General features: G+C 40.0%; 1 protein-coding gene across 1 annotated transcript in view; it reads right to left on the bottom strand.

Moving 5' to 3' along the window:
• VWA3B (von Willebrand factor A domain containing 3B) overlaps positions 1-18,798 on the bottom strand; it is a 165,626-nt gene that overhangs the window by 30,683 nt on the left and 116,145 nt on the right. Inside the window, exons 24-25 of the mRNA XM_030570944.1 lie at positions 4,562-4,682; positions 191-315 (exon numbers count right to left, since the gene is read on the bottom strand). Coding sequence (XP_030426804.1) covers positions 191-315; positions 4,562-4,682 — 246 coding nt within the window. The remainder of the gene's footprint in view (positions 1-190; positions 316-4,561; positions 4,683-18,798) is intronic.

The raw sequence follows: 18,798 nt of genomic DNA, 5'->3' as shown, positions 1-18,798 counted from the left end.
ATAAGAAATACTGGAAATAGCATGGAACCAAAGGAAATTTCACTATGAATGGAGAATCTTCTTTAACATGTACAAATTTATCCAAAATACAGAAATGATCAAAATATTATGTATCATCGTGCTCACATGTGAACTGCAGAACAAAGTTAATGATGCACATATGCTGCCTTTAAAAGTAATAGTTTTTCACCTGCAGTGATGGGCAAGGCATAGCACCCCCGACAGGAATAATGAACTTTATTGGTACAATCTGCGTCTCTCCATGGCTGAAGTCAACAAGTGCCTGGGCGGAACTGATACTCTTTATCACAGTTCCTAAGAGTTAAACATGAAAAATATAATATTAAAAATTACATATAGTATGTTTACCAATATATAAGAAGGCTAAAAATCCAGTAGCCTGTAACATGTCCCCGTATTTCTTGCAGTAGATCTACAACATTTGCACTAGGCACTGACAATGTACATTACACTGTACAAGTCACACACAAAAAAAAAGTCACTGACCCCAAAGAATTTATAATATAAAGCCTGAGTTCTGCAAAATAATTATGAAGAAAAAAAAAACAGGAAACCCACCTGGAGATCATGTAAGAAACCCAAAGCAACCATCAAAACCTACTAACAGCCATTCAATACAAAAAGAAAAAGTGGAATCAGCTACAACAACTCCACAACCCACTGAACTTCAACTCCAGGATAAACCATGACACCAGGACCCACCACATGGACGCTAAATTACACCCCAATATCATCAATATATCCAGAATACCTCTTACCGGAGCTGAATTATCCGTACTCTCCAAGGAACCGAACTTCTGCCCCTCCATAGATCCTGATACAATACTAACACATGGAGAACTTGAAGAATTCTTTCACTGACTCCTCCTCAAAGAATTTTTTTACAATAAGGATACCATGACCCACAACAAACACCTCCCTACCAACAGTCATAAGAAAAAAGAATAGGCTGAATAGACACTCCACAATGGACGAAACAACACACTTGAAAATTACAGTGATTGCTTTTGGGAAAAAAACTGACTGTGAAATCCACAATTGCTCTGTCACCAAGATGACAGCTGTACAGTCCCTGAAATCCAACTACCAGATAGGGATCAAGCCAGTAGACAAAGAGTGGTGTTACTGTAGTTTTCAACTGTGATGACTACATCAACAAAACCAACCGACAACTCTCCAACACCACTTACTATAAAGAACTCAAAGAAGACTCTATACCACAATTCACCTAGGAATTAAGGATATCATCAAATCCTTGCCCAAATAACCGCAAAAGAAACTCTACAACCTCATCCCCCACAACCCCTTTTCCCACCATTCCAGGACCTTCTACATGCTTCCCAAAACATACAAACAAGTGAACCCAGGCAAACCCGTCATATCAGGCCACGGCACTCATATTGAAGGAATATCAGGACTCATAGAAACCATCTTCAGTGACTCACCCACAAAGTGCCAGCTTCCTCCAGGACACAACAACTTCTTCCAGAAACTCTGCAACATTAACCACCTCCCTCAGAGCACCACACTTACCATCATAGATGTCACCTCCCTATACACCAACATCCTTCAGAACGACAGCATTGATGCCTGCTTCAAATATTTACAAGGCAATGGACAACACTCAGATATCCATCCCAAATACATTGCTGCACTCATCTATTTCATTCTCCTCACCCATAGCAATTTTACATTCAACAACAAACACTTTGTCCAAATCATGAGAACAGCCATAGCTATTAGGATGGCTCCCCAGTATTCCAACATCTTCACAGAACACCTTGAGGAAGAATTTCTGGACAAACGCACCACAAAATGAATGATATACCTGATACACATCTATGATATTTTCATCTTCTGGACAGATGACCTAAACTTCCTTCCTAAAGTTCCATCACAACTTCAACCACCGCCACCCATTCATCAAACTCTCTCCAGAACACGACCATACCAGCATCAACTTCATGGATACCATGATCAGTTTCAACAATAGAACCTTACAGACTACTATATACACAAGAAACCTATGGATCGCCACACCTACCTTCACAGATGCAGTAACCACCCCAAACATACCAAAAGATCTGTTATCTACCATCAGGCCCTCAAATATCACAGAATATGTGCCGAGGAAAATGTCTGGGATACACAATAAACATATTTAAAACCACCTTCACCAAACAAGGACACTCCACCAGCTTCAATAATGAAAAAAAAAACCCAACCCTCTGACCATATATCCCTTGTTGACACTTATCACCCCACACTGGAATCCATATGGAATATCATGAAATAATTACAACCCATACTCAATGGGGACCACATCCTTAAAGAAATGTTTCACAAAACCCCTCTTCTAGACTTCAAACTAGCCCTCAACCTCAGGAAAATCATTGTTAGAAGAAAGCTCCCCACAGACTGGTGTTTGGAGGACAGGGGTCAAAGGTAGAAATAGAGAAGACAACATACACTGGGTGACCCACAGAAGGGAACAGCTTAGAAGATGCATTAAAAAACACAACAACAACATTATTACTATTTTAAAACAATGCAAGCACAGAATAACTACTAAGAAAAGAAAGATTCTAAAATTAATAGAAGCCATAACAACTCTTTTACTTTGGACCCTGATTCAGCAAAGTATGTAACTATAAGCCTAACATCATCACTGTGAGAAGCCCAAATGATTTCAATGGGACTATTCACATGCTTACAGTTAGGTACATGCTTAAATACCTTGCTGAATTGGAGCCTTGATGAATGTGCAAATAGTTCATTTCCATTAGAAATAAAGTTTGCCTTTTTGTGGGACTTGTTCAGAGATGCTAAAATTTATTATTAATTTTACTGAAACGGTAAATATAATTATTTTTAGGGAAGCAGCATTGCCTAGTGATTAGAACAAGAGGTGCTGACTTCCCATGTGACCTTGACAGATCACTCAGGAAATAAATACATAAAGGTTCATTTATAAAATGGTGATTATAATACCCACTTTGAGATCCTATAATTATAATAAATTATCTGCATGTGGGTAAAATGATGCAACAGTCTTCTCTGTGTGTATAGTGTCTGTCATTTGGGGTCTGGTACATGATGCAAGAGACCCTCATGCATTTTGTTATTTCATTTAATGAAAAGGTCAAATATGCAAAAGGGTATGCAATGAGCAGCTAGGCAGGCAATTACCCAAACTGTGTGCACAATAGCTATGTGCTTCAAGCAATGGCAGGATTTTCTAAGGACACTTTTGCAAACACATCCATTGTACTCGTCCCTGAAAATCTGGTCCAATACATGAAAAGTAGCATACCAAATTCTAAAGAAATTCAGTACACTGTTATTACCGTACCATTATTACTGTACCAATTGTTTTGAATTATAGCATTCTGAGAAAAAATAGTAAATGAATATCTCAGTAAATTTATACTATACAGTCTTATTCATGTTAGGGTAGGAAAAAATTCTCCCTTTTAGACCACTTACCTTTCACTCATTTGATGTTTTACTGAATTAGCATTTGGGTATAGGATAGAGAAACTTTCAACTATGTGACCAGAAAAAGAATACACAGCAGCACAGATCATTCTCAACACAAACAGCTACAAAGCTAGATAAACAGCAAAAATGGTTTTCTGATCCAACTGTAAAATTAAAGAATTCAGCCTGCGATTGTTAAATTGAAAACTTATCAGGCAATCAAAAAAGTACAGAAAAAATAAGTGAAGCTAACAAAAGCAATGAACTTTTCTCCATATTTTATCTGTACATGAAACAGTTCTAACAATAAGTGTCTCCGCTGGAATATCCTTAATTTGTTTTAATTGTAACTGATTCAGTGTTCATGAATGTGAAGAACTAACAGCACTGGCTGACGAGCCAGATGTAGTAGAGAGTCACAGAGCAAGCTTCCCACAAGGTTTTGCCAATGCACTTCGATCCTCAATACCCTAGCTGTTCAAATCTTGCACCTCTCCTGAGAACAGACTTCCAATGATGTCAAATTATCTGTGAGATGTTCTCTGATGTCAGAAACTATACTGGAATACTTTGTCAATCATACAAAAAAGGTATGGGATTAGTTAGATTTTTTCCCCCAATACCATATCATAGGATACAAGTTCATACTACAAATATTCTGATTTAGAACTCAACAACACAACAGAAACATCTAGTGAATATTCTGCATATAGCAGATGGCTCAGCCTTTGCTAAATCCTAAATGGAAATAAGCCAGTCTAGAAAGAAAAAGGAATAGATTGACACAGTCTTCCAATTCAAAACGAACACCATTTTATTCCAAAACATTTCCCATCACTTTCTTCTTAAAAAAACAGACCTATCAGTAGGGTGTCTGCAGAGCTTTCTGTACCTTTCTAGAAGCATTACGGTGAGAAAAGATTAAAAATCCAACAATATAAACAGTAAACCAAATTAAAACTGAACCAGGTGAAAAAGATTAGGTAAATGTTGCTCTTATTTCAGCAATCTTTCTAAAGATTTAAAAAAAACATTTGAAATACACACAAAAACAATTTACCTGGAAAATAAAATCCTGTGATGTCAGATCTTGCAATCACCTTTTGGCCTTTGAGAGTCTCAACCACTTTTCCTTTCTGTCTTTTCTTAGACTGTGTCTTTACATTCTCTTCTGTAAGTTTCTGTAATTGGGAAGATAAAAAGATATTGCTCATAATGATAACCCGGTCAGCATAGGTCTATCTTTTTGAATGAATTAAGCATTCATGTCATTTCATGCGATGCAGGCATTTCACCTTGTTTTACAAAGGTTTAAGATGATTTCTAGCTATGTGATGTTTGTTTTTTATCTAGCAATGGCTGCACATACAAAATGGCTGACTGCAGTACTGTCAAGTTCTGGGGCATACACAGAAATATCAAATTCTGGGGCAACACTCCCCTCCTTATAGATTGTATATTTTTAATATTACGATCTGCACACACACATACACAACGAGTTCAGTGGATTACTTGCCAGCCATCCCAAGACTGTGCTCTGGGTTAATGGATCAACCAATTTTCCTGCCACTCTAGCCACATCAAGGATGAAGGGCCTAACCTCTACCCATTTTTCTCCTCCTCCTCCTCCTCTTGGGGATCAATCTTCCTTACCATGGGGGCTATGGGTGCCTGCAGCTTTTCCAGTGTTTCAAGTAAGAGACCATACAGAGACTGCCCAGAAGAGTCCAAGGGAAAAGGAAGTTCACAAATACCATCCCTCTCATCCTCATAATGAGGATACAAGCAGAGGTTCACCTCTGACTCATCCCTTCTTCTTAGGCGATGACTTCCACGAATCACAACCACTATTCCTTTCTGTTCTCTCAACATGGCTCTGAGAGCACAACTTTGTCTCTTACATTCCCCATGATCTGCCTGGGTCTTATCCTGGGAATCCTTTAGAAAGGCTCTAACAGCAGATTCACACTCAATTTTTTGTTGTTTTAATCCAGACACTTTCTGCTCCAGCCTGTTACCCTCTTGCTCACCGTCACACTCCTGCTTCTGCAGTGTCACTATCTGAGCTGCCCTTAGGCTGGATATATCTGTGTCTTTCTAAAAAAAATTTTTTAACTTCTTTATTTCTGCCTTTAATTGCTTTATCACTACCATCTGCTTACAGAAACGCAAGAATGTTCCAGGACTGGTAGAGCTCCCAGGCTTCCAAAAAAACATTATCAGGCTCCTGCATGAAATCTGCCAACCTGTTATCCAAATCCATTTCCAGCTTTTGTTTCTTTCCAGATGTTCCCTGTCCTTCTGACATCCTTTTACTCAACCAGGTTTTCAGCCTGAGCCCTAAATCAACAATGGAACGTCACCATAAATCAACTCATAGGTTGTTTCCCTCTCCCACTGCCTCCCTTACCTATTGCAAAACAAACAAACAACTATTACACTGCTCTACAGCCAAAATGCTTCTGAAATAAATATAGTCCAACTTTACTAATTCTGGGTCACTGAGAACGAAAATGATGCTTAAAATTGTTGATTGGCTCTAGTTTTCAAGATATGCTTTTGGGTCAGTATATACGACCCTTGACTTGGGAATGGCGGAGGATAAGTGAGTTATAAAGGGAAGGGATCTCAATTTAAGCCAGAAATGACTAAAATACATCTTTGACTGGATCTATGAATAAATCTATGACTGGGTTTGGAAAGTACTTGCTTTTGAGGCAAAACAATGAATGATACAATCTGAAGCTGGTATTGCTTCATACATGATATGAATTGCATCATGTTATTCCTAGAAGTCATGGATGATGCAATCATAACGAAGCTTACATCACTCTGCTGAACAAATTGCCCTATATCAGCTCTAGAAATCATACAGTGTCATGCTCTCTTATTTGTCAGTGTTTGATTTTGCAAAGGGACACATTTCTGTTTAGCCAAAGTGAACAGAGATGCCTCGTACTTGTGTGAACAGTGCAGATAACTTCTGCTATGTCTGTGGTGAAGTGACTTTTGCATCACAAAAGCGCAGTCTAACCACTATGGTTAAGAAAGCCTAATCACCTTTCTTTTGGCTGCAAAATTGGAGATCAGGACAAGAGGTGGGCCCCACACACTTGCTGCAACACTTGTGCAACAAATCTTCGCCAGTGGTTGAACAGGAAAAGGAAATCTATGCCTTTTGCAGTGCCAATGATTTGGAGAGAGCCAATAGATCGTACCAGCAATTGTTACTTCTGCATGGTACCTCCAGTTGGGAAAGGTGTGTCAAAGAAGAAAAAGTGGACTGTGCATTATCCAAACATTCCATCAGCTATACGCCCAGTACCCCACGGAGAAGGACCGCCACTTCCTGATGCACCAGAATCATTCTCACTTGAGTCAGACGAGGAAGAGGAAGAGGATGAAACTTCTGGTCCTGAACCATCAATGTCACAGGACCCACATTTTCTCCCATCCTCCTCCTCTGAACCACACCTCATAACACAAGGTGAAATGAATGACCTTGTCAGGGATTTGGAACTACCCAAGAGTAAGGCAGAGCTGTTGGGCTCCAGACTACAGCAGTGGAATCTCCTGGCAGGCTATCAGGGCAAATGGAGCCCATCAATGCTTGCAGACTATTGCTGGACAGTGACAAGAGATGCTCCATTTAATGAATACAAGAGACAAGCCAAGAAGCGCCGAATAGACACTGAATAGGACTAAACTATGTACATCATAGTTTTTTGCCTTTTGTTTCATAATAAATTTTATTGATATAACCCTTTTGCTGATTTTTAAAGTGTTACATAAAAGGACAGGTGAAATATTATCATGTAAAGCAACCATAAACACATGAAAAGACCTACGTTTACAATTTATGATTAAAACTCTACTGTCTACACAATATACATAGACATAAAATGTAAAAACTTAAATATCTTAGAAACAGCAGCCAATCAGTTGTTTTAATTGTCATATTTGAATTCAGCACATCAAAATACATAATAAATATCACATTTTATCTCTGAAGCAGACGACGTCTCAAAAATTGTAGACCAGTGTTATTAATCATTCCCTTCCTCTCTATCACTTCTGGCAACTGGCTCCCAAATCTGTTATCCAGAACCCAAAACAGTGGTAACTTAACTGTTTTACTTTAGGCGGTGCTAGGAATAAATTAATGGGAACACAGCAATTTCGGTCTGATGATTTATACAAGTAAGTGTATTCTTATTTAAAACTACAATTTATTAAATATTAAGCACAAGCAAACATAACCAATAGGTTCAGGACATTTTAGATATAGTTATAGACTCATAGACTCATAGACTCATAGACTCTAGGACTGGAAGGGACCTCGAGAGGTCATCGAGTCCAGTCCCCTGCCCTCATGGCAGGACCAAATACTGTCTAGACCATCCCTGACAGACATTTATCTAACCTACTCTTAAATATCTCCAGCGATGGAGATTCCACAACTTCCCTAGGCAATCTATTCCAGTGTTTAACTACCCTGACAGTTAGGAACTTTTTCCTAATGTCCAACCTAAACCTCCCTTGCTGCAGTTTAAGCCCATTGCTTCTTGTTCTATCCTACGGTTTGAGACGGTTTTGAGTAATTACCAGCAGGACTTCCAGTGGCCCTTTTTTCATCCAGCTGATAAGGAGTTTAAATGTCAGATCTTTTCCCAAAGAAAGGTTCCCTTGGACTGCTTTGAGGTATTTACTCTTACCTTATTTTTTATAGCTTACTTTAACAAAATACATAACCTAACATATATCAGAGGGGTAGCCGTGTTAGTCTGGATCTGTAAAAGCAGCAAAGAGTCTTGTGGCACCTTGTAGACTAACAGACGTTTTGGACCATGAACTTTCGTGGGTGAATACGTCATGTGCATCTGACGAAGTGGGTATTCACCCACGAAAGCTCATGGTCCAAAACATTTGTTAGTCTATAAGGTGCCACAGGACTCTTTGCTGCTTTTACATAACCTAACATAACTCCTAGTGTGTTAACATAATAATTTTTATTGAATTACTAATTCTTTTAATTTTAAAAATTTATTATTTTAAAACATTTTTAGTATTTTTAGCCATAAAAATATGTTAGAGTCACTTAAAGCAAAGGTTGCTATTTACCTTCTAAAAATAACTTTTTATTTTATTTTTATTTTGATTAATAAACTGCAAAGCTATTTGACCTTGTTTTACAAACGCCTAAGATTACTCTTAGCTATGTGATGTTTGGTTTTCAGCTAGCAATGGCTGAGCATACAAAATGGCTGACTGCAGTACTGTCATGTTCTGGGGTACACGCAGGAACGTCAGCATATTCACACTCCCCTTACAGAACAATGAATGTTCCAAGGCGAGGGTATAAAAGGGGCATGGAGTTCCAGCGGCCTCAGTTCTTTCTCCTGTAACTCCAAACTTTTTGATAAATAGCACTCAGGTGAGGCAGGTGGGGAGTGTGAATATACAGGGTACATCTTGAAGAAGCTCTGTTACAGGTGACTAACCTTCATTTTTTTTCTTTGAGTGTTCTCTGCATATTCCCACTCATGGGATAGATTGATAAGCAGTATCTCGAGCAGGATGATAGGACACAAAGTCCTAATTAAATAAGGACTGGAGAACTGCTTTGCCAAATTTTGCATCAGGTCTAGATTCTAAATTTAAGGAATAGTGTTTAGTAAACACATAGACAGAAGTCCAGGTTACCACTCTACATATTTCTATCAAAGGAATATGCCTAGAAAAAGTCATAGACACTGCCCTAGCAGAATGTGTCCTAATTCCTTGAAAAAGGACACTTTTTTATTCAAAAGTGACTTTAATACACAATCTAACCCATCTACAGAGCATTTGTATAGAAATAGCTTTTCCCTTAGTTTTTCTGTCATAAGCAATGAACAATTTATGAGATTGTTTAAATTGTTTGGTCCTGTATAAATAAAAGGCTAAAGCCCTTCTAACATCTAGAGTATGTAGTATAGTCTCTCAATCATGAATATGAAGTTTAGGAAAGAAAACCAGCAAAATTAGAGACTGATTTACATGAAAAACTGAAACCACTATAGGGAGAAATGTATGGTGCATATGAAAAACTACCATGTCTTTATGAAAAATTGTGAATGCTGGATCAGCCATTAATGCACATACTTCATTTGCACATCTTGCAGATGTAATGGCTATCAAAAACAGTCTTAATAGACAAATAAAATAAATCACAGCTACCCAAACGCTCAAAGGGAGATCTCATCAACTGCAAGAATACTGTATTCAAATCCCAAAATGGGATAGGGTGTTTTATTGAAGGGTATAAGTTATTAAGGCCTTCTAAATAACTATGCTATTAGTAAAACTGATTTTTCTTCCATAGGTACATGATATGCAGATATGGCTGAGAGATGAACCTTTACTGAAGACGGCAAGATATCTGCCTTTTTTTAGTATGACAACTATCATAAAATATAACTAAATAGTACTGTACATGGAACTACAGAAATCCACAATCAAAACCTTTTTCTTTTGTGACTGTCACATTTTCTTGTGAATTCCCTTCTAGAATGTAGCCATACATTCTACATCTCCAATGAGCAGAGTTGTGTAAACTTCCCAGAGTACTATCTCCCATGTTAGGTGGAGACTGAAGATCTGGATGATAAATCATGCCATGCTGCTGTGACAAGTCCAGGGCCAGAAACAGAGATTCCATTAGATCTCTTGACAGGTGAACTAAGTCCAAATAACATAGCTGCATTAGCCACACTGGCACTATTAAAATTACCTTGGCCTTGTCCTGTCTCATTTTGTTCATGACTTTTTGAATGAACAAAATCAGAGGAAATGCATACATCAGGCCCTGACCTCAATGAATTAGAAAAGCATCTGATATTGATTCCCTGTCACTGCCTGATCTCAAGCAAAAATTGACACTTTTTGTTGTTGCTGGATGCAGAAAGATCTATTACTGTACTGCAAGTCATGCATCCAACGAAGTAGGCATTCACCCACAAAAGCTCATGCTCCAATACGTCTGTTAGTCTATAAGGTGCCACAAGACTCTTTGCTGCCTTTACAGATTCAGACTAACACAGCTACCCCTCTGAGCTTTATCTTTATAAACTTTTCTTCTGGAAAAAAGCCATTGTCATAGCCAAATCTAGTATTGCCCCAATAAAGCAGATCTTCTGAACTGGGATCAAAACTGACATCTCCTGATTTATTTGTAATCCTACATTGGCAAAAACAATATATTTGTTTTACATGTAAGATGATGTCCTTCCTGGATAACACTTTTATTAACCAATCATCCAAGTATTGGTTACACAAACAGCCCTTGCTTTCACAGATATGCTATTAATATCAATAGACATTTTGTGAAAACCCTGGGAGCTGTAGACAACCCAACAGGGAGGACATTGTACTAAATGGTCCTTTGTCAGCACAAAATGCAGGTTATCTCCAATGACAAGGTCTTTTTGAGAAATGGCAATATGCATCCTTTAAATCCAGAGCTGCAAACCAATCCTGAGAGGAAAGAGAAGCCATTACAGATGCTAGAGACAATATGCGGAAACAAAACATTTTTACATGGGTGTTTAATTTTCTTAAATTCAATACAGGGAGAAGATACCCCTTTTTTTTTTAATTATAAAATAATGGTAGTAAAAACTGTTCCCTCTCTGATCCAGAGGGACCAGTTCTGCCTCTCCCAAAACTTATTTACAATTGAACTTTTGCTCATAACAACTGGAGGTGAGCTCAATCTCTGGTCAGGAATAAAGGAGGCGGATTGTATGTGGGTAGAGATTTGAACTGGATTGTGTGTAGCCATGAGCAATTACTTTCAAAACCCATCTGTCCTGTGTTATCAACTTCAATTCATGATAAATGGAACAAACAATCGCCAAACAGTGGAAAACCAATGTCCAGTTGGCCTGGCCTGAAACTCCCAACCCTTATTTCCAATCTGAGACCTCCCAGATGACAAAGTTGTAGAACTCTTCCCCCTGGCTTATAAGGCTTTTATCTCTGTTGATGATACTAAGAATTATGTTACTGAAGTTAAAGGCAATAATTCCTCCTCCAGTACTGAGAAGACATCAATGTAGTAGGAAATTGCCTTTGGTACTTAAGCATGGCAGCTGTAGATGATCTCCTATTCATATTTTAAAAAACTCTAGCAACCTAGCTGTAGATCTCAAAGTTTTCATATATCAGACGGGTAGCCGTGTTAGTCTGGATCTGTAAAAGCAGCAAAGAGTCCTGCGGCACCTTATAGACTAACAGACGTTCTGGAGCATGAGCTTTCGTGGGTGAATACCCACTTCGTCAGATGCATGTAGTGGAAATTTCCAGGGGCAGGTATATATATGCAGGCAAGCTAGAGATAATGAGGTAGTTCAATCAGGGAGGATGAGGCCCTGTTCTAGCAGTTGAGGTGTGAAAACCAAGGGAGGAGAAACTGGTTCTGTAATTGGCAAGCCATTCACAGTCTTTGTTTAATCCTGAGCTGATGGTGTCAAATTTGCAGATGAACTGAAGCTCAGCAGTTTCTCTTTGAAGTCTGGTCCTGAAGTTTTTTTGCTGCAGGATGGCCACCTTAATGTTTCATCTCTATGTACACTAAATGAACCTTCCCCTTCAAAGTGAAAATCCTTGATCCTAACTTTTTCCTCATGAGGTGAAACTACTAATCTGAGCCATGCACACCTCCTTAAAGTGATGGCTGACACTATTGTCCAAGCTGAAGCTGAGTCAAATGTTCCTCTCAATTGGTATTTGGCAACATTCTGCCCTTCCATGACTAGTGAATTCACTAATCTCTTATGCTCCTCCAGTAGTGTATTAAAAAATGATAACATCTTTTCCCAAAGATGGTACCTTGCCATGACTGCCTCATAGTTCAAAATACGCATGGTAGAAGTGGTGGAAGAAAACATTTTCCTCCCAATGGCATCCAGTCTCTTTCCTTCTTTCTTAGATGGAGTAGATGCATCTTTGACTGCTGTAAAGCTAATTCTATCTCTAAAGAATTTGGCTATGAATGGGAGTGGAACATCACCATACATTCCTGAGGAAACTGGTACAATTTATTAGCCATTGTTGATAAGGGTTGAGAAGATGATGGATTATTCCAGACTAATTTTGCTGGTTTGCATAATCCCTCCAATAATATATCTAGTTGCTGCTCCCAAAATACCAAAAATTGGTTGAGATGATTCCTCAATTAAAATTGAAGGAACGTTCAGTGTTCTCACCACGCAATCTACTATCTCATGAAAAGCCCCCTGTTCTTCTAAAGGTGACAAAGCTGACTTATCTCCTACATTTTCATTCAGGGATGTCATGCCCCCAGAGTCTGGATCTGATTCTCTCAATTCCATTCGTTCATCCTCCTCCAACAAAAATTCCTTCCGTCCTATAAGACACTTACCAGAGTTCATCAGATTCTATCAGATATGTGTCTTTCAGGTCCAGATGTTCCACCTCACTTATACACTAGCTCAACGACATCCTATTTCAATACATCAGGAATTGTTGAAAAAGCACTGGGGAAGGCCAATTAGGCCAATTTATCCACAGTAGTATTTGCTAATCTAGCCAAAACCCCATATTCAGGTCCAGATGCATATATCTTTGTCCACATGGACCTGCTTCATATAGGTGTCTTTACTCATAATACTACTTACATGGGTCTGGTCTGCAAATCAATTTCCTTCTCCAGTCCAAAACTACTCTCAGCTCTGACTGAACTGGCGACAACAATATCCTTGCCTGAACAAGGGATATTGGAGAAAAGAGAGGGTTACTCACCTTGTGCAGTAACTGTGGTTCTTCAAGATGCGTGTCCATATGGGTGCTCCACTATAGGGTATCCAAGTCCCTACATCTCAGATTGGAGATTTTAAATAACAATGACTGTTTGGCCCACACATGCACTATCCCCATCTCATGCTCTGCTTCGAGACTATCTACCACTGCGTGGGCAAACCACCCTCAGTTCCTTCTCTGCCGTAGAGCCCATTGGTAAGAACCACAGTTACTGCACAAAATGAGTAACCCCTTCTTCTTCTTCTTCGAATATTGTCCCTATGGGTACTCCAATGTAGATGACTCCATAGCAGTACCCTGATGGAAGGATGGAGCTTCAAAGTCGAGTCTAATGTTGATAATACAGTGGAGCCAAATATGGCATTGAATGCTGAGTCATGGGTGCTTGCATAATGTTCAGCAAAAGTATGAGCAGATGCCCAAGTTGCTGCCCTACATATTTCTGTGATGGGGACATTTTTGAGGAAGGCGAAAGAAGGGGAAAGAGATCTCATGGAATGAGTTTGAACTCTAGAGGGAGGTTGGAGATTGTGAGTGCGATAACAATAGGTAATGCAGTCCAATATCTATATACAGAGTCTTTGTTTAGAGATTGAGAATACTATTGATCTCTCTGCAATAGAAAGGAATAGTCAAGGAGACTTTCTGAAAGGCTTAGTTCTATCCAAATAAAAGACTAATGCTCTCCTGACATTAAGTGTATGCAATATTGCGTCCCTGGTCTCAGTGTGGCTTGAGAAAGAAGTGTGGGAGGGGAATAACTTGGTTTATGTGGAAAGCAAAAGATATTTTCAGAAGGAATTTGAGGTGTGGTCACAATGTAACCTTGTCTCTAAAAAAAAAACTGTAAAGGAGGGATGCTCCATTACAGCCCCTATTTCTCTGATCCTCTAAGCCGAGGTCATGGCTACTAAGAGCACCGTTTTCATAGATAGATGTATAAGTGAGCAATTGGCCATGGGTTCAAAAGGTGGCCTTGTAAGAGACTTGAGGATAAGCCTGAGGTCCCATGCTGATGTAGAATGTCTGATTTGTGGGAAAAGGTGGCCCACATCCTTGTGAAATCTTTTCATTGTAGGATGAGTGAATATGGAGTAGCCTTCTATTTTATGATGGAAGGTGGTCAGGTTGCGAGATGCACCTGTACTGAACTTAGAGAAAAATCCTGACTTTTTTTAGATCTAGGATGTAGTCTAGGACAAACAGGAGGGGAGAGGGTATGGGGTAACATGTTTTGAGGCACACCCGAGTTGGAACCTTTTCCACTTTCGGATATGTGTGTGATGAATGGTTATTTTTCTACTATGTAATAGCACAGGGGTAGGCAACTTATGGCATGGGTGCCAAAGACGGCACGCAAACTGATTTTCAGTGGCACTCACACTGCTCGCTCGGGTCCTGACCACTGGTCCGGGGGCCTCTGCATTTTAATTTAATTTTAAATGAAGCTTCTTAAACATTTTAAAAACCTTATTTACTTTACATACAACAATCGTTTAGTTCTATATATTAGACTTATAGAAAGAGACCTTCTAAAAATGTTAAAATGTATTTCTTGCATGCGAAACCTTAAATTAGAGTGAATAAATGAAGACTCAGCACACCACTTCTGAAAGGTTGCCGACCCCTGAAATAGCACCTCTTTTATTGAAAAGGACATCTCTGTGCTTTGGAATCATTGAGCAGCCATACGTTGAGCCAGAGAACCTGCAAACTGGGGTGACAGATCTGACCAGCATTCTGAGAAAGGAGGTGAGGAAGGGGCTGAAGAGTGATTGGCGGGCACACCACTAACTCAGATATGGAGATGTGGCCATGTGGGAACTATGAGAATAAGCCTTGCATTTTCTTTTCTTCTCTTGAGCAGGACCTTTGATATTAGAGGAATTGGATGAATGGCGTAAAGAAGACCTGTGTTCCACTGACAGAGGAAGGTGTATCTGAGAGAATGATGATCCAGTCCAGCTCTGGAGTAGAACTGGGAGCATTTCTTATATTTGACTGTGCCAAACAAGTCTATCTTTGGGACTCCCCAATGCAGAAATATGTTGTGGCGAATAGCAGGGTCTATTTTCGATTCATACTCCACAGAAAAATTCCTGCTGAGAGTATCCATTGTAGTGTTCTGTATGCCCAGAAGGTAGGATGCTGAGATGTTGATGCAGTGTTGAATGCACCAACTCCCTAGTTTCACTGACTTGGTACAAAAGGAAAGTGATCTCTCTCCTCCCTGGTGTTTTTTGTAAAACATACAGGCTACGTTATCTGTTATAATCTGTTATCTGTTCGCCTTTGATCCGTGATAGGAAATGCGAGCAGGTGTTCCTGAACATTCTGAGCTTTAGCAGCTTCACATGCAGTGTAGATTTAAAGGCGGACCATTTGCCTTGAGCCATATGCTTGTCTAGATGAGCTCCACAGCCCAATAGAGATTAATCTGTTGGCCATATCAGCTTCGGAGTTGGTTGAGTGAAGGGAACCCCTGAGCAAACATTCTGTGGATTGTTCCACCATTCAAAAGAGTTTTTGACAGTCAAGAGCATCAAAAACAGTTTGCTCAGTCCATGTTTGGTGAATATACTGTTTTGAGCCATGCTTGAAGGCAATGCATGTGGAATCTTGTGTCACTTGTTACAAACAAGCTTACCACCAAGTGCCCAAGTAGCTGAAGACAATTTCTGGCCAATGTCTGGGGGCTCTCCTGGAAGATGGATATTAACTTGGTTAAGGTGTTGAACCTGTGTAATGGGAGGAAAGCTTTGGCCTTTACTGCATCTCATTACACTCCTATGAATTCTAGAAGTTGTACGGGAGTAAGAGTTGACTTTTGAAGGTTTAGTTTTAATCCCAGCTGCATGAACAGATCAATAGTTTTTGCATGACTGTCAAGGTGTCAAAGAATTGTGCCTCGAGCAGGCAGTCAGCTAGATACAGCAATATCATAAATCCTAATTTGCGAAGATGTGCTGCTACCACAGAAAAGACCTTCAAGAACACTCTGGGTACAGATGATAGTCCAAATGGAAGCACCTTGTATTGAAAACAGTCTTGAGCCATGGTGAATCTTACAGACTCCCTGTGGGATGGGTGGATTGTGATATGAAAACAAGCATCTTCTAGGTTGAGTGCCAAGAACCAGTCTCCCTGGTCCAGAGATGGGATTATTGCTGCCAAAGTGGCCACCTTGAATCGCTGTGTCTTTGAGTGATCTCAGATCCAGAATGGGTCTCCAGCCGTCTTTCTTTTTCAGTATCAGGAAGTATTTGGAATAGAAACCCTTCTCTCTGCACTGAGTGAAAACTAGTTCCATAATATCCAGGTTTAGGAGATAGTTTGTTTCCTGATGTAACAGGTGCTTGCGAGAAGGGTCCTAAAGAGGGACGAGGATGGAGGGTGGATAGAAGGGAAGGAGACAAACTGGTTTGAATATCCTTTGAAGATGATCTCCAGTACCCACTTGTCTGTCGTTACATACTTCCAGTTTTTCCGAAAAAGAATAAGGCAGTCGCTGAAAGGATGTAAATGGTCCAATTTTTGCAGTAAGTGATGGTGGCAGTGGTAGCTCAGGCCTCAATCAATGCATCAAAACTGGTGCTTTGATGTGAATGGTTCTGTTGGTCTTCGTTTTCGTATTCATTGTCTTTTCCATTTCAATCTGTAGTGTCTCTAGGGTGGAGAGAACTGAGCAGGCTGAGATATTTGTGATATCAGATAATTTACTGTATTTTCTTTTCTATGCAGGTGTATAAATCCCCACAGAATGCAACACGGGTCCCAAGTCTTCTAGTGTGCGGAGGGATTAGTCTGTTTTTTCCACAAACAATTTAGACACTGCAAATGGAAGGTCCTCCACAGTAGCTTGAACTTCTCTCTGGAGACCAGAAAGGTGAAGCCACAAAGCTCTCTACATTACTACTATGGAGCAGACAGCTGTGTCAGCAGCATCTAACATGGTTTGCAATGATATCCTCGCAAGAAACTGACCCTCAGTGATGATATCTTGGTACTGCTCTCTCTGACCATTTGGGAGATGTTCAATAAAGGCGTTGAGCTTAGAGTAATTGATGTGTTTGTATTTCACCATAAGGACCTGATAATTAGCAATCCTAAATTGTAAGATTGCTGACAAGTATGATTTCCTGCCAAGTAAGTCCAATAATTTCTGGTCCTGGTAGTAGGGTGGTGATTAAGTATGGTGCTGTGTGCCACATTCATTTACAGGGTCAATAACAAGTGAATTTGGAGATGGGTGAGAAAATAAAAAGTCCATGTCCTTAGAGGGACTACTTTATTTGCTGGGTCTAGCTGGGCCTTTTTGACAGGGAGCTGATGACAAAGTATGCAAGCTGTCAAGCAGTCTGTGTTGCAACTCCTTCACTTCTTCAAGAGGAATCTGTAGTGAGTCCGCTACTGTCATAGTAAGACCCCTGAATTGTTTGAAGTCGTCTGCCATGGTTGGTAGTGGAGGCATAAAGACTTCTTCAGAAGAGGATGAGGAGATATTTCATGTTGGAGTAATTTCCCTGTCCAGCCTTGCTTCCTGTTCTCAAAAGTCTCCTTGTGAGGATCAGGAGGTCTAAAGAGGAAAGCTGAGGGAGATGGTCTTCCTCTATCCCTATGTGTAAAGCTTAAGATCCTGGATAACTGGCATTCGTAAGCTGCCCATGGATCCCATACAGTCATCGAGGTGGCACAAAGAGCATAGGTGGAGGCACCCAAGGATGTGCATACCAACTGGGTGAGCCTTGTCTCTCATAGCAGTAATGTGGCTCTGAGACTGTTTCCAGGTGAGTGGTTCCTTGATATTGTACCAGGAAACCTTTCATTAACAATGAGTATATGTCATTCTTGTTGTCCTTCTCCTTGTCGCTCAATAAAGGTGGTGCAGTAAAGGATGCTGATAGTGATTGTCTCAGTACCAGAGGGAATTCAGGGGACTGAGATGTAGTCACTATCGCAGTTGTGTTGATAATGAGTAATGGGGATTCTGGTGTCTCTGAGACCAATAAGTCTTTGGAGAAACAGAATTCTTGTGGTACTATGGTAGCAATTAGTATCTTTAAGGTCAGCTGACTGGGGGCCATTGATGCAGAGGGAAACAACGAAATCTGCAGTCTTCTGCGGTCCAATGAGTGGCCAGAAGATAATGTCCTGGTCTTTTGTGAGGTTGAAAAGCTTGGTACTGAGGTCCTCACCATCTCCAGCGGTGCTGTTTTAATGGAACTAGAATGCTCCCTACCGCTCCTTTCCCCTGACAATACCAATGTCCATGAGCCTGTACCTCTCAGGTCTTTATGCTTACTAGCGGTACCAATACCTTTTGCAACTGAGGAGCCTATAGCCACATGGGTACCCAGCCGCAGATCAGTTGGTACCGATGTGATCGACCTTGCTGGGGATCTCTTTTTCCTGGTCAATCTTTAATCTGGGGACTTGAAGCCCATCTTTTTGAACTTTTCTGAGAGAAATCAACAG

This window comes from Gopherus evgoodei, chromosome 1, assembly GCF_007399415.2.
Source record: "Gopherus evgoodei ecotype Sinaloan lineage chromosome 1, rGopEvg1_v1.p, whole genome shotgun sequence".
Classification (NCBI taxonomy): Eukaryota; Metazoa; Chordata; order Testudines; family Testudinidae; genus Gopherus; species Gopherus evgoodei.
The sequence above is the reverse complement of the archived record's forward strand: the minus strand, read 5'-3'. Positions and strand labels throughout refer to the sequence as shown.